At 25.6% G+C, this 15,152-nt stretch overlaps 3 protein-coding genes across 8 annotated transcripts; 2 read left to right on the top strand and 1 right to left on the bottom strand.

Annotated features, from left to right (window-relative positions):
• Nucleotides 1-2,003: 2,003 nt before the first annotated feature.
• On the top strand, nucleotides 2,004-3,821 carry Unc50 (Unc50 RNA binding protein). Of its 5 annotated transcripts, none has more exons than XM_072004086.1 (7): nucleotides 2,004-2,151; nucleotides 2,494-2,593; nucleotides 2,668-2,819; nucleotides 2,888-3,074; nucleotides 3,206-3,339; nucleotides 3,423-3,524; nucleotides 3,662-3,821. In XM_072004086.1, the coding sequence occupies exons 2-7, from the start codon at nucleotides 2,502-2,504 to the stop codon at nucleotides 3,796-3,798; spliced, it is 804 nt and encodes a 267-aa protein (XP_071860187.1). In that variant the 5' UTR covers nucleotides 2,004-2,151; nucleotides 2,494-2,501; the 3' UTR covers nucleotides 3,799-3,821. The 5 variants fall into 5 exon arrangements, with proteins under 5 accessions (XP_071860187.1, XP_071860186.1, XP_071860185.1 ...); XM_072004085.1 differs by having other exon boundaries at nucleotides 2,011-2,151; nucleotides 2,463-2,593; XM_072004084.1 differs by having other exon boundaries at nucleotides 2,015-2,087.
• A 209-nt stretch (nucleotides 3,822-4,030) lies between these two features.
• On the bottom strand, nucleotides 4,031-8,186 carry LOC139987622 (uncharacterized). The gene is made up of 4 exons (XM_072004076.1): nucleotides 7,874-8,186; nucleotides 5,347-7,562; nucleotides 4,798-5,081; nucleotides 4,031-4,717 (listed from the first exon to the last, which is right to left on the bottom strand). The coding sequence occupies exons 1-4, from the start codon at nucleotides 7,937-7,939 to the stop codon at nucleotides 4,551-4,553; spliced, it is 2,733 nt and encodes a 910-aa protein (XP_071860177.1). The 5' UTR covers nucleotides 7,940-8,186; the 3' UTR covers nucleotides 4,031-4,550.
• Nucleotides 8,187-8,746: 560 nt separating this feature from the next.
• Nucleotides 8,747-14,857, top strand: Egl (Egl_like_exo domain-containing protein). 2 transcript variants are annotated; one of them, XM_072002870.1, is made up of 9 exons: nucleotides 8,747-9,103; nucleotides 9,172-9,292; nucleotides 9,473-9,649; nucleotides 9,753-9,938; nucleotides 10,160-11,644; nucleotides 11,760-11,840; nucleotides 11,950-12,194; nucleotides 12,431-12,816; nucleotides 12,895-14,857. In XM_072002870.1, exons 5-9 carry the CDS (start codon nucleotides 10,238-10,240, stop codon nucleotides 13,254-13,256), a joined length of 2,481 nt encoding a protein of 826 aa, XP_071858971.1. In that variant the 5' UTR covers nucleotides 8,747-9,103; nucleotides 9,172-9,292; nucleotides 9,473-9,649; nucleotides 9,753-9,938; nucleotides 10,160-10,237; the 3' UTR covers nucleotides 13,257-14,857. The 2 variants fall into 2 exon arrangements, with proteins under 2 accessions (XP_071858971.1, XP_071858970.1); XM_072002869.1 differs by lacking the exon at nucleotides 9,172-9,292.
• The last annotated feature ends 295 nt before the right edge of the window (nucleotides 14,858-15,152 follow it).

Genomic DNA, 15,152 nt, shown 5'->3' with positions numbered 1-15,152 from the left:
ATGAAATCAAATTTGTTTAAATTTAAACAGAAAATATTGCAATAAATGTAATTTGTCGTGCTCAAATGAGAAAGATTAATTAATTACAATATATCATATCACAAGTGACATTAAATAAAATTTGATCAAAATGATCATTGAGCAAACGTTAGAATATGGTAATATGAAATCGAAACAGAAATCGTTTCTTATGCACCTTAATACCTATTGATTGTTGGTCAGGATTTTCTGATGTGCTTCATGCAGTTTCAGATAACAAGTATACACAATTACACATGCAATACTTTTAATAAAGCGTTGGGATTTATAAATTCTATGCATACAACAAAATTTATCTTTCAAGTGAAAAATTTTGCATTGCAACGAAATTAATTTATACATTTGGGTCCAAATTGTTTATAACATTTCTTATAAAGATATGAATGATACAATCTAAACATTTTTTTTTTTTTTTTTTTTTTAGTAACGCTGGCCGTTTGATTAGATGAATAAACTTTAATTGAAAAATTTAAGAGTTAATTTAATAACCATTTTTCAATTATTTAGGAACAACATTAAAAAATAATGCAATGATACTTTCATTTGGCTTGTTGATTTGTATCGGCCAATTATAAAATTATTAAGTTATAATTAAAATATCGACATTTTCTTGTCATTGTCAAATCGCAAAATAATGAAAATGTTCTTGTTAATTACACCGTTGCTCCTGTAATACCTATAATACGTCCTAATACCATCAGTTATATTGCGGATGAACTCGTTGTACGTTCAGTGCCTTTTTACATATATTCATATGTATGTAAAAGTCCCAATTGATCCTTTTATATTTATCAATATCTTCCAATTTCCACGTGAAAGGAGTTCGCACTATACAAAATAATCTGTCGAACAGCTCTTATATTCCCTGCCGATCGAAACAGAGGATGATATAAAAGAAGTGTGAAACTTAATTGAATGTTGGCTTATTATACGTAAATATAAAATAAGCCAAATTTAAATTGAGTATTTACGTATACATACATACCTACAAACATATATAATTTAGTATTAGTGTGCTTAATTTAAAGTGCATAATTTTTAAAAGTACATGTATATTTTTATAAATTTCGGTATTGATGCGATGGTTTGCTATATAAATAAGTAAATAAATATATAAATATATATATACACAAAAATGTATAGAAGATATGTAAGAATATACGACAAAAATGGTATCCATACGCGCATATAATTGTATCTTATAAAGAAAAATATGGAAAAGAAAACAAGGAAGTTAGGATACAACCTATATTAGCTTTAAATATTATCTCGTGGCGCAATGTATAAAACGAAGTTCAATTACATACATATATAATTTTATGTTTGACGTGTGAAGTTTTCACTATATCTGTAACCGCATATATATTTGTATATAATAGGTTTCTTTGTTGCGTCCATTATATGTTTAGAAATTACTTTGTACATAATATAAATAAACAATAAATGAATAAATAAAGACATATAAAAAAGTAAGCATTTATATAGTACATATATATATAATATATTAGGATTTACTAATACCAACGTATGTAAATTATATTTATTTTCTAACAACTAAAATTTGATGATATTACCTTTTAATGCTTCTACTGTTTTTCAACAATTTTTATATTTTACGTATTTATCATTTGAATTTATGTGTACTTTATATAAGCGATAAAGAATAAAATAATTAACAGTTTTAAGCAAAGCAATAATTCGATTTTAATATTATGGTGGCTTTTAAAACTTTTATGAATCAAATGAGTAAAATCTTGGAGAATGCAAATATTTAAAAAGTGTTAACATTTCTAAATTAAATATAAGTTGCTCCTTATCTTGAAATTGAATTGTAAAAATAATAAATATATTTTAATAAATACCAATAATTTTGTCATTTACTTATACCTATTATTTCTAAAAACTTAATTTTTAATAGAAATGTTAAGCTATTTCATGTATCATAATTGATATTGAAATATTTGTAGATATTTAACGGTGATGGAATAAAATGAATGTAAAATTGAATCAGATTGAATGGAATCTGACCAATAACTTTCGTGGTTCAAGTAATCTTGACTTTGAAAATATAAAGTTATATTCTAAATATATATTTACCTGAATATTATTAATTTAAATAATTACTTAGCATTGTGTAATTATTGAATAGTCGAAAAAGACTATTATATACTGTATTTTTTGTCATTTATAACACATAAACATAACCTATAATAATAATAAAGATACATCTATATAACTGACATATTAGATATTTTTTATAATAAAAAAATAGTAAATAAATGTTAGTGATGGTCCTGGTAAAAGATTATACTATTATTGTTATACTTTAAGTACAATGATCGTTGTGTAATAAAATATCCAAAAGAAATTATAATGCTTATATATACTATATATTATAATATATTTCTAATGATTTATTTAAGATTTACAGAATGAACGGTTTGTGTTGAATAGATTCCAAAATGAAATATTCCACATCACCACCAGTAAGTAGATGTAATTCACCAGGTCCAGTTGAAACAGGTTCAAATTTACCTATGCCAGTAACTTACAGGTATAAGATCAATCAAAATATTTAAATTTATGGTTAGTTTAATAAATTTGAATATTTTTACAAATGTATTTTAGGCAAGATTGTATGGGTGCAGCAACAAAATGTTACAAGTATCTAAGGAAATTATTAAAATTTGAACAAATGGACTTTGAATTTGCATTATGGCAAATGATCTTTTTATTTATATCGCCACAAAAAGTATATAGAAATTTTCAAAGTAGAAAACGTAAGTTACTTTACATATAAAATGATATCACAATGTATTATCACTATGAAAAATTAAATTTTTTCTAGAGACAAAGTCACAATTTGCAAGGGATGATCCTGCATTTTTGGTACTATTAATGTGTTGTCTATGTATATCTTCCATTGGTTTTACCATTGTTTTGGGATTAGGATTTCTTCAATTTATAAAGCTACTATTTTATATGATATTTATTGATTATCTTGCAGCTGGCTTAATAGTAGCAACAGTATTTTGGTAAATTATATGTTAATGCTATTAAAATTGCATTATATGGTATACATTTTATATATATACGCGTGCGCGCGCGCGCGCGCGTGTGTGTATGAATAAAATATTATAAAGCAAATAATTTCTACTAATTGCAGGATTATAACAAATCGTTATCTAAGAATTGACAAAACCCAAGATGTAGAATGGGGTTATGCATTTGACATACACTTAAATGCATTTTTTCCACCTTTAGTCATACTTCATATCGTACAGTTGTTTTTGTACAATGGTAAATTTACTTATCTCCTATTAATATTTTGCAATTTGTTCTTTTATTGATATTTTTCTTCTTGTATTTTCTTATTATTCTAGGTCTTATAAACTATGATACATTTTCATCACGATTTGTTGGAAACACAATCTGGTTAATAGCTATTAGTTACTATATTTACATAACATTCTTGGGTTACACAAGTAAGTACATAAATTTAGTATTATATCATTTGAACATCAATTAAATAATTAAGTTTTGTAAAACTAAAAAATTAGAAAAAGCTTGGCAATTATAATTTGGAAAATAAAAGTTAATAAATTCTTTGCATTTATTTCAGGTATGGAAATACTTCACAAAACACATATAATATTATCAACATTACCAATAATATTAGTAATGTATATTATGACATTTTGTGCAGGTATCAATATTAGTCATTTAGTTATGGAATTTTATCATTATCGAGTTGTTTGAATAAAGCTTATTTTATTACAAAAGTTCATTTCAAATTAATTTTTGATACAAGTGTTTATGCATTAAAACTGAATGAATTATAATTGCTGTGTGTGTGTACCAATGGAAAATATTTATATGTAGTCTGGAAAAATTATCAACATGTTTAATAGAAAGTTCTAGGTATTTATTTCTTTCTAAAACAAAATATATAAAAAAGATATATCAATGTATTTTGTTACAAATTTTTCTTAAATAATTATACATTCATAAAAGTCATATAATTAAATGACAAAACTATTTGTATTTAATTTTCTAAAGATGCAAAAAATGTTTGTACATTATTAGTTAGAAATGTTACTTTTTTTTATTTATATTGTTCATGTGAGAGATAGTCTTATGACAAATTGTTATATCGTACGAATTATTTGTATAAATACTGTATATAACACTTTTATATTGTCAAATAGTTCTTAAAATATTTCATTTTAAAAAATTGTCTTATATTTATTATAAAAATAAGAAATAAATAATGTAAAGTATACTGTAAAGATATCCTCTCTTGAATACGAATATTTTTAACCCTTTGATTGCTTACAAATAGTGAAGTGTTTAGTTGTATACACGAACATATATTTTTAGTTGATCAAGAAATATAATTGATGGATATAATTATAAACTTTCAATAGTAGTGATTAAAGCATAGGGATTAACAATCAAAAAGTTAAAAATTTTAAGGACTATTAAAATTATAATTTTAATTTGTTAATTGTTTATAAGAGTTTAGGTTGCTGTTTTAAAGCTGAAATGTCTAAAATCTTACTGGGACAGGTTGTTCGCGGTGTTTGACTAAATGGAAGACGTTGTTTTGGACTATTTCTTGGATTTGTAACCTTTAAGTCTGCCTTTGGAGACATTTCATTTTGTAGTGCATTAATATCTGTAGAATAAATAACCTAATTTAATTAAAAGTATGTTGTGTACACACTGATTAAAAGTTGTTTTAATTTATATTTTTACCTTCTGTTTGAATATTATTTTTTCCTGGAACTAATTGATATCTTTGTAAATAACGCATTGTGGCAAAAGACATATTTGTTCCTTGTAAATTGCTAACCATGAGATGATTAACTGATGCACCTTGCCTTTGTACTGCTAATTCAGCAAGTTGTTCATCAGTTAGATACTTTAAAGCTAATGCCTTCATATGCATACTTGTATTTGTTTCATTTACAGCACTTGTAGCTTGTGTCATGTTTGTTTGATAATCCAAACGTGGATAAAATGGTAAGTCGAATGCCATTCTTTTAAATAAATCATTAGAATTATTCATTATGTATAATATAGATATGATTTAATTCAATTATATAATACTTAATTATCCAGAGTAATGTTAATCATTTGTTTTACAACATAAAATTTGAATAATGTATTTTATATAGTAAGAACTATAATAAATAGATTGTAATAAAAGTTACCTTGATTAAATTACATAATTACTTAGATTAACAAAATATAGATAATCAAGATTTTCGTTATGTACAAACTTTTAATAGATGCAAAACATACTTGTTGCTGTTGTTCAGTTCTTTAGCTTCTGAATTTTCACTTAAACTAATTCCAAATTTTTTAAGTTGCTGTAATGTAGCTACTTTTACAGTATCTAATACTGCTCTATTATCAGTTTCATCTCGTTCATTTTGATTTACTTTTGTTTGTTTTTGTTGTTGATCATCTATAATACAAGAGTTCTGTAATAATTGATTTACTTGTCCAAGAACATCATTGTAAAATGTCCAGCCCACTTTTGAACTTCGTTTAACATTTTCACTATCATCATCACTAGAATACTCCTGCATTTCAACATGGATACTAGGTTCTGGACTAAGTGGCCTTTCATTTATTTTCAAATCATCACTGTTTAAAATTAGACTGTCTTCAATGCAATTTGAATTTTGCTTCAATCCAAAAGGCTGCCCTTCTTGTTGATAATCATTGTGATAACGAGAATTATTTATAAAATTATTTGTTTTTACAGAACTATTATCTCGTTGTATATTTGCTTCCTTATCTTGATCTACATTAGTAAAGGTATTTGCTATAAATTTTTTATTTTTTTGGGCAGTATATTCAGTACCTACAGTATCCACACATACATGATTTCTTTGAATCATTGGTGTTTTCATATTTTCATAATTTCTTGTTTTCACTGTACAGTTTTCTAAATGTTTTTTTATTCTATTTTCAGTTTCATCTGATTTTCTTGTTTCATTTTTACATAATTTTGGAGATTCACATCTATGAGTATCTGTTTCTCTTCGAATATCTACATAAGCTTGTTTCTCTAAATCCTTTGTAGAAGTAGTTGCATTTAAGTTACTACTTTGTTGTTGACTAGATGACATGTAACTCTCTGAGTCTTCAACTATGTTTTCTAATTGTGCACTAGGCATTCGAGTAAAGGAGTTTTTATATCTTCTTAATGATTCATTAGTATCATGAGGACCAACACTGTTACACATCTTTAAATTTTCTTGCTTTTGTTGACCATCTTTTTTTTCATAATTTTCAATATCCATTGTAAAAGGATTATTTTGTACAGTGAATTCAAAACTTGTCATTACACCAATTGAAACTTTCTGTTGCATAAATGCTTTTTTTGATTGTGCATCTGTTAATATCAATTCATTTTGATTTATATTTTCATTTTTGCTACAATTCTCTTTTTTTCTATCTTGAGGAGAATCTCTCCGATAGACATTTCTTTTTGTGTTTTCAGGCACAGTAACGTAATTAGAAGTACCTAAAACATTATTAGAGTTTGTATGGAATTGATCACTTTGTAATTGAAAGGAACAAGAGCATTTTTTTCTTTCTTTTAAATTTTCTTCTTGTATTTTCAACAATCTATCCACTTGTAGCTGTAAAGATTTAATTTGCTCATTTTGACTATTTATAATTTGTAATAAATTCTTTACTGTTTCTTGATTATCTGTATTGTTAATAGGATAAGGATGGAGTTGAGGAAATGAATATGCATTCATGTTAAAATAAGGATATTGTTGTCCTAAATAATGTGGTAATTGGAGTTCATTTCGTTGCAATGTACCTGGATTAGTAGGTATATTTTGTACATTTAATTCAGGAACTGAATCATTATATACTTTCTGTTGGTTAGCATTATGGGCTGCTAATTGTCTCTCATATAATAATGGAGAATATTCATCTTCTTTAACTTTGTAATTATCAGCATTTATACGAGGCTTAATAACTTGTGATATAGCAGACAAAGAATCTATATGTCTTATTTTATTGTTACATTGTATCTTTGTATTTTGTTCTTTATCAGTATGCAATGTATTACTTTCAGACCCTTCATAATTATATTTACGGGGAGAATCATTGTTTTCTCTACTTGATTTTTGCTTGCAGTGTGAAGGATTATAAATATCTTCCCTTAAAGCATAGTTCTTTCGTTTGGATTCATTTAAAGTATTTGTAATATTACCTTCTGTTAAATACGAGTGCAAAACATAATTTTGATTAAACTGTTCTTTTAGAGGAGCTATACAATCATTAACTTTAGAAGATAGGGGTTTCCCTAAATAGTTTTGTTCTTTCCAAGCTGCATATGATCCATTAACGTTTAATGGAGAAGAATGACTACTTCTTAAACCTTTAGATTCCTCAGATGGTGAACAAAAATGTGCATGTTCTGTACTCTTACAACTTACAGGTTTGTCAAATATTAAAGAAACTTCAGGTACACATGGTACTGCAAAACACTGAAATTAGAATTATTAAAAAATAATTTTTTGATTAAAATATATTATTCTTAGTCATTTTTAAATTTAAATTAACTACCAATAATCATTAATCACTAAACCTTCAATTTATTTATTGGCTTGTATTTCTTACTCCACGTAATTCGATATTAAATTTTTATTGCTTCTAATAAAATCTTTACAAAGATGGAGAAAAAATTAATACTTCACTATTATTTTAAGCTTACTAATATTATAAGAAATTTCAAGATTAATATATTTTATTTTTTTTATTATATATATATTAATTTACATCTTGAACAAAAACTTACATCAAGTTTAGATGCAGGTCTTGGTGTTATTCTCGGTTCAAATTCATCTTCAATACCGCAAAACATATTTCAGTTTAAATTAACAATTGTAATTTATACACATTCGTTATATTCATTAATTTTCACACATATATGTTATAATTAGTAAATTATCAATATTATCTTGCAATTAATTTAAAACTTTCAAAAAATGTTTTATAAAACCCCTCTGTTTTATTTATTTTTTAATTTATATTATTTCTTGTAATAATTTTTGTTTAAAATACTTTTACTCCACTGGAAACTTATTTCAAACAAATTATGTGACAAATGATTCGAAATAAAAATGCAGCCAACATAAATAGCAAAATCTAGTGAATAAAATATACATATGTATATCGTTTTAGTATCTTTTTAAACCAAGAAAATATTCTAAACTTTGATTCATTTTGAATTTTTCACTGTTCTTCATAACCAAAATGAATATCTTTTTAGTGCTTTAATTAGATGTAATTTTACTAGATTTACTACATTTCGAATTTCTTTCAAAATCAGCAATTTTGATATTATGTTACATATATTTTACTACTCGTAATGTACATATATACATATTGGTATATAGTTGTATTATATAATTATATATATATATATATAAAGATGTTCAAAGAATTAGTAAATAAACGAATGATTTATTTTGTATAATGTATATAATTTCAATTGATGTGTATATATTACAAATAAAATTAAATAGCATATTATAAAATTGTATGTAAACGCAAATCTATTTTAAAATAATTGTATTATTTGAAATCTAGATGAGTATTAAATGAATATTATCGGATATTATAGAGCTTTTGAGAAAATTTTCTTCTTTTGATACTCCCTCCTGTGCCTGTTTTACCAGGTGAGGATTAATTGGATATGTGTATATCAGTATGTATAGGATGATATATTGCACGGTGCACCACATTGGCAAATGACTGAAATTTTACCATATAATATTAGGCAAGATAAAAGAAAAAAACAAGTTTCTGATAAACTATAACTGTCATTGTTACTTGAGAGAAGAACAAGTTCGAAAATGTTTGACAAATGCTATAGAAACACATATCGAGAACATTAGTGTGGCGTGGTATTTTAAATCTATGTCAGAGTTGTTTGACCTGTGATATCTTAGAATTTAGATATCGTCGATTCTAAAATCTCTGATCTGATGTGTTTCGAAGTTCAGCGAAGTTTTATTTGTTATAGGTAATTATCATATTCTTCAATGTCAAATTACACAATACTATATAGTAATATAGTGAATTAATATACAGACATATGTCTTGTACATGATATAGACTGTGATACATTAACAAATTGTGAAATACACCTTTAATGCTTCGATTTGTAATGCAAAAAAATGTAGGAATTCATAAATATTTATGTGTGTTATAGGTGGGCAGTTTTTTTCTACTTATGTTCTATAGACATTTTGCATAATTTTTTCTTTTTAGTCTATTAAAGATTCATTGGTACATATAAATATTTTATTATTCAATATTAAATTTCTGCCACTGATCCTTAGTGATTAAATAAACATATATATGTAGTATAATCAATGTTTATATTTAACAGGTTAACATAAGTATCATATTATAATTCATATCTTTTTCAAGTAAATTATTATTAATAGTCTCAAATAATTTATGGAGAGAAACGAAAATTTTATAATGTTCATATTTTATACAACACACACTCCATTAGCAAAGAAGAAATTATACCTATAGGAAGCCTAGTTATTCATAATACAAGGTTTGTATAAAAAAGTATAATATAATTGTTGATAATTACCGAAGGTACGAATTGGTCTGATAAAATATTTCATATTTAGTTATGTATATTAATGGGTTTTTAGATCTAGCTTTCTCTCCCTGTGATGGTGACTGTGCAATTATTTAGTCATTGGCATTTAATTAATCTTAAAACAAGTGTATCTTTTTATATAAAAGTCTTGCCAATGAGTTACTTGTAAGAGTACATATTAAAAAATGGCAATAATTTATTTTTGTGCTCATATCCTTAGTATTTGATAGTTATAATGGTAAATACATACATATTGATTTCATTTATATTTTTATATTAATAATAATAAGATAGATATAATAATTTAGTTTTATATATATGCTTAATTTATTAAGAAATTACATTACAATGATTTAATATAAAATAAACATAGTTATTATTTTAAATAAAAAATAGTATTTATATTGTGGTTATTTGTTAAAACTAATTAAATTTAATTATTTAAATTATTATACTTAGATATATCATGACATGATTCTGTGGATATTATAATCAATAAGAAGTATATTTTCTGGAAGCAATAAATAAAATAAAAAGATGGATAGCTCAGAGTATGAGACTGTACGAAATATGACACTTTTATTTTTTTTGGAGCTTCTTGTGGATAAAGGTGGTCCACGAACATTACATGATTTAAGCTGTCAGTTTGGAGCTAAGGGATTTACAAAAGAAATGCGCCAAATAGCTGGTGGATCACAGAGTGGCCTTAAAAAGTTTTTAGCTCAATATCCAATGCTTTTTCTTATTAATGGTGATTACGTATCAGTGAATACATTTCAACAAGTTGTAGAAGAAGAAAATGGGTGTAAATTAGGAGGGAAACGCGATTATGCTCGAGAGGCTGTAGAATATTTTACAAATAAATTAATGCAATATGGCGTTGGTACAGAAGTACCAATAAAAAGTCTTTTAGGACATCGGTCTCAGGCTTCTCCAGAAGTTAGACATATTTCTGGTCAACATTATAAGGAGTTTAGAGACTTTCTTATAAAATATCCTGATGCTTTTGTAGTCACAGAAGATAATGTAATGTTAAAGCAATATGAAGGCATGAAGGCAGAACCTTTTGTGGAATTAGAACCTGATATACCTATAGACCCAGAGATTACTGCAAAATTATTAGATTTTTTGTGTGAATGTATTGAACAAAAGGGTCCAATCCTTGTAGATCAAATGTTCAACATAGTTAATGATAAATTTTCTTATGAAAATTGGACTTCAATATTTAAAACACCGCAGGATTTGTGTACATTTGTCAAAATGTTCCCAGATGCATTTCACGTTCAAAGTAATTTAGTAACATTAATTGGAAGACCAAAATCTTCCCCTATAGAAGGGAAAGCAAAAACAAGATTTCCAAATTCTACAAGAAATCAAAATAATACTGCAGACAAAGCAAATATAAATCAAGTTATTCAACCAAACAATACTCAAGCACCTCTGCAAACAGTTAATTCAGAATCTATTAGTACCAATGTTACAAGTCAGATTAATTCTGTACAAAATTCTCATTCTTCATCTATTGAAAGTAATAGTAGTTCTCCTCCAGTAAGCTTGCAACAACAAACTTTGAAACAAAGAATAAATATGCTTGTAATGAAGACTTTAGCAGATAATACAGAAAAAGATAGAAGTTTACAAACCATGCAAATGGGAGATGCTTGGAAATTAAAGATATTGCAACAAACTAAAATAATAGTAAATCCCAGGGAGAGTCTTCAAATTATAGAAGATATAATAAATCCTCGTAAGCCTCCTCCTAATGGTAAAATAGTTGTTTCATTTGACTGTGAAGGAATAAATTTAGGAGTTAAAGGACAATTGACACTTGTACAAATTGGAACTATGTCTGGACAAGCATATGTGTTCGATTTATTTACTTGTCCTAATCTTGTACAAGCTGGAGGCCTTCAAAAACTTCTAGAACATAAAGATGTTATTAAAGTAAGGAAAACTTGATATTAAAATAGAATTAAAACTTGAAATTTCATTACACTTTGTAGATTTATTTATGCTTTCATGGTTTTATTTTGATTATTAATTGTATGTATTGTTTTAGGTGATTCATGATTGTAGAAATGACAGTGTTAATTTGTACAAACAATTTAAAATTACGTTGAATAATGTTTTTGATACACAGGTATTTGAGATTCACAATTATTAAAGTTTTTTAAAATATTTTTTAGAATATAAAGTACTAAAAGTATATGATGCTTAAAGAATAATTTGTGTTTAAATTGTATTTCTAGGCAGCTCATGCTGTATTGCAATTTCAAGAAACTGGTAAACCTGTATATAAAGTTAAGAATGTTAATTTGAATACACTATGTGATCATTATGGTGCTCCAAGTAATCCATTAAAAGAACAATTGAAAAATATCTATCGTAATAATCAAAGATACTGGTGTAGGCGTCCATTAACACGAGATATGCTCATTTATGCTAGCAGTGATGTTCTGAGTTTGGTTCCACAAATATATGTCTCCATGTCTAGGTGTAGTATTTAATTATTGTTTATTGATTGATTTGTCCTATGCATATTTAATGTAGTAGTTCATTATTTTACATTTACAAATTTATTTACAAATGACTTAACAAATGAATAGCCAAAAGATTTTCTATAATTTCTGTAATTATTTTTTGCATTTCTATAATTTTGTGTAGATGATAATTATATCTTAGGTGTTCTTTGTTAATTATAATTGTTCTCTTTGCTTATGATATTATTAGACTTATAAAACCAGAAGTACAAGGTCTTTTTAATGAGCTGTGTGAGGAGCAAATTCAATTACACATTAAACCTGCAGAAGTAAAAACGCGAAAGAAGCAACGGAAAGTGGAAACAGAAGTTGCAGATTTGAAAAAAAGAATGGAAGAAGCAACTACCAAAAATATTGTTTTAAGCAATCGTGAAATACGCCTTTTGCGTTATCTTGATCTTACTGAAGATGAGAAGGAAAAACTGAAAGGTAGTTATAAAGTTGCAAGAAAATTAGAAAAACTTGAAAACATGGGTCAAGATAAAGGAGAAAGTAGTGATGATGATGATGACGATAAGATTGAAGATTTGCAGTATCATAGTATAGAAAGTTATACTTCTGAAAATTCACATTCTGGTACATTTCATAGTTAATAATTTGCATTATTTAGTGATATCCATATGGTTACATATATTTATATATTTATTTTCATAGGTGGTCTAGTGTCATCACAGAATTCTGATACTCTAAGCCTCACAGAATCTATGCAAATGGTGGATGAAATTCTTTCTGATGGACGAATGGATAGATTTGAAAAGATTGAAAAATTAGAAGCTATTCTTTCAGCTGTTACTGGTTCTACAACTGATCAGTTTTCCTCAAGCAGTGCAGATATATCTCCGACAAAGTGTGTATGCTCGTGTCAAGATAAAAATAAAAGTCCACGACCAGATTATAATACCGTAACTAGTGTGGCTTGCCAAACGTATAGTACAGGTGATATAGTAATTACCAAAATATTTCTCACGGAAGAAGAAAAGGAACGTATAGATTTATTGAATTCGCCAAAAAAGTAGATATGTCATAGTTATTGTGAAAGTGGTAAGGAAGGAAGTTGCCATTGTTAGATTTTTACGAAAAAGACGAATAGGTGATGAGAAATAAAAAAATCTAGGTAAAAATTGATATATTTTATGTAGTTTGACAAAATTGTAATTTTAAACTACAAAAATCAGGTACATTAATATTCGATACAATTTTTTTTCCAACTCTGATGCTGCAGTAATCAGAATTTAGGAAAAATTTGTTTTTTAATGACAAAAATTCAGTATTGTGAAATATTTCATTTTCATAGATGATTATCTTTCTTTACTAGATACAAGAAGGAATAATCCAATTATGTATTTACTAACAAGAATATTTGATAAAATATTTTTTAGAATAATTTACGTTGCTCCTCAGGACTAAAACATTAACGTTGTTCCTTTGTAAAAAAATATAAACATATAAATGTTTTAATGATACTTTAAAACAAAATTTTATTCATTTTTATATTACTATAGAAGTATAGAATTATATTATATGTAGAAAAGAATAATTTTCCATGTTAAGTGCTGCATTAAAACCGCTATCTTACATAATATGCTTTTTATATATTTTTGTATAAAAATATTTTCAGTTTTATTGGAAAATATTTTTGATAATATTCACTTTTAATAAATGTTTATGAAAATATACAAAAATGATTAGTAAAATAAATATAAATATGTAAAATAGTCATTTTACACATTTGACGTGCCCAATTTTTTTGAAGTTGTATTTGTGCTGAGTTCTAGCATACTGTTTATAATTAACGAAACAGGTTGAAAGTCTTTGCATGTTTTCTTTCTTGATAATAATAAATGAGATTTAAGAACAGTCTTATAATAAAGAATTTAAGGATAACTATATTTAAAGGAAATTAACTGCAAAAAACAATACAAATGTGATAATGTTAAGATTCAGCAGTTTTTAATGCAATACTTCTCAAGAATATAGTGTTTGTTTCTAATTTTTAACTGTACATTGGTATATTGTTTAATTTTAGATATCCATTTAGAATCTTATTATTCTTATAAATTGCAAATATATAAAATTGTTTGTGAAAATGCTTGTTTAAAATATGTAATGTGCAACAATGAAATTGTTATTTTTGAATAACATTGATAATGGTAATGTTATCAATTCTTTTACGTTATTCTCTTTCTTTGAGTAGCTAGTTCTTTATGAATAGAAAACTATATAAACTTTGTAAGACAGGCTATAATTACAATACATTTTAAAGTATAACATTATCATGAAATGATTTTAAATAATATTAATTTTTATTTTACAGTATGTTCTTTAACAGAAATATGCCTGTTAACATTATATTTATTACCACACATACTGATGTATGTAACATCTTTTTTTTCTTAAATATAACATTGATCAATATGATATTAACAGTAAATTAGATTCAGGTGCCTTATTTGTACTAATGCATTTAAATCGTTTTGACTAAAAATGTATCCTAAATCTAAAAAATGACAGATCAATTTTATCTAAAATAGTAGGCATTGTTGTTATTAACAGTGATTAATTTATTACATTAAACACTTGAAAAATGTGCATAATAAATTTCTTGAAATAAATTAAAGTGATTTCTTTATATCATTATCAACAAAAAATATTCCTGCCCTTTTTCCTCTGTACATCATTAATTCAATAATAAATAATTGATAAGATGTATTAATAACAAATAAATCATACAATAATTTAAAGATTATTATTCTATTTAGTTCAAACTCTCAAATGATGTTTGCTTGATTTGTTACATGTGATTTATCATATCGGTGAAACTTTTATGACAACAGTGAACTATTTACGTCATAAAAGTTACTTTTGTAGATTGTATGAATTTTATAAACATTCTGAAGTATCCTTAGTGTATA

The sequence above is a fragment of the Bombus fervidus genome, chromosome 5 (assembly GCF_041682495.2).
Source record: "Bombus fervidus isolate BK054 chromosome 5, iyBomFerv1, whole genome shotgun sequence".
NCBI classification, from domain to species: Eukaryota; Metazoa; Arthropoda; class Insecta; order Hymenoptera; family Apidae; genus Bombus; species Bombus fervidus.
The sequence above is the reverse complement of the archived record's forward strand: the minus strand, read 5'-3'. Positions and strand labels throughout refer to the sequence as shown.

Excerpts from the sequence above, each read along its gene's own strand:
- Unc50 (XM_072004084.1), top strand. The coding sequence starts at position 2,030 with ATGAATGTAAAATTGAATCAGATTGAATGGAATCTGACCAATAACTTT. Across the intron at positions 2,594-2,667 it reads CCTATGCCAGTAACTTACAG|GCAAGATTGTATGGGTGCAG; the intron begins GTATAAGATCAA and ends AATGTATTTTAG. Across the intron at positions 3,525-3,661 it reads AACATTCTTGGGTTACACAA|GTATGGAAATACTTCACAAA; the intron begins GTAAGTACATAA and ends CATTTATTTCAG.
- LOC139987622 (XM_072004076.1), bottom strand. The coding sequence starts at position 7,939 with ATGTTTTGCGGTATTGAAGATGAATTTGAACCGAGAATAACACCAAGA. Across the intron at positions 7,563-7,873 it reads GACCTGCATCTAAACTTGAT|TGTTTTGCAGTACCATGTGT; the intron begins GTAAGTTTTTGT and ends TTCTAATTTCAG. Across the intron at positions 4,718-4,797 it reads AAATAATATTCAAACAGAAG|ATATTAATGCACTACAAAAT; the intron begins GTAAAAATATAA and ends TTTATTCTACAG.
- Egl (XM_072002869.1), top strand. The coding sequence starts at position 10,238 with ATGGATAGCTCAGAGTATGAGACTGTACGAAATATGACACTTTTATTT. Across the intron at positions 11,841-11,949 it reads ATAATGTTTTTGATACACAG|GCAGCTCATGCTGTATTGCA; the intron begins GTATTTGAGATT and ends TTGTATTTCTAG. Across the intron at positions 12,817-12,894 it reads TTCTGAAAATTCACATTCTG|GTGGTCTAGTGTCATCACAG; the intron begins GTACATTTCATA and ends TTATTTTCATAG.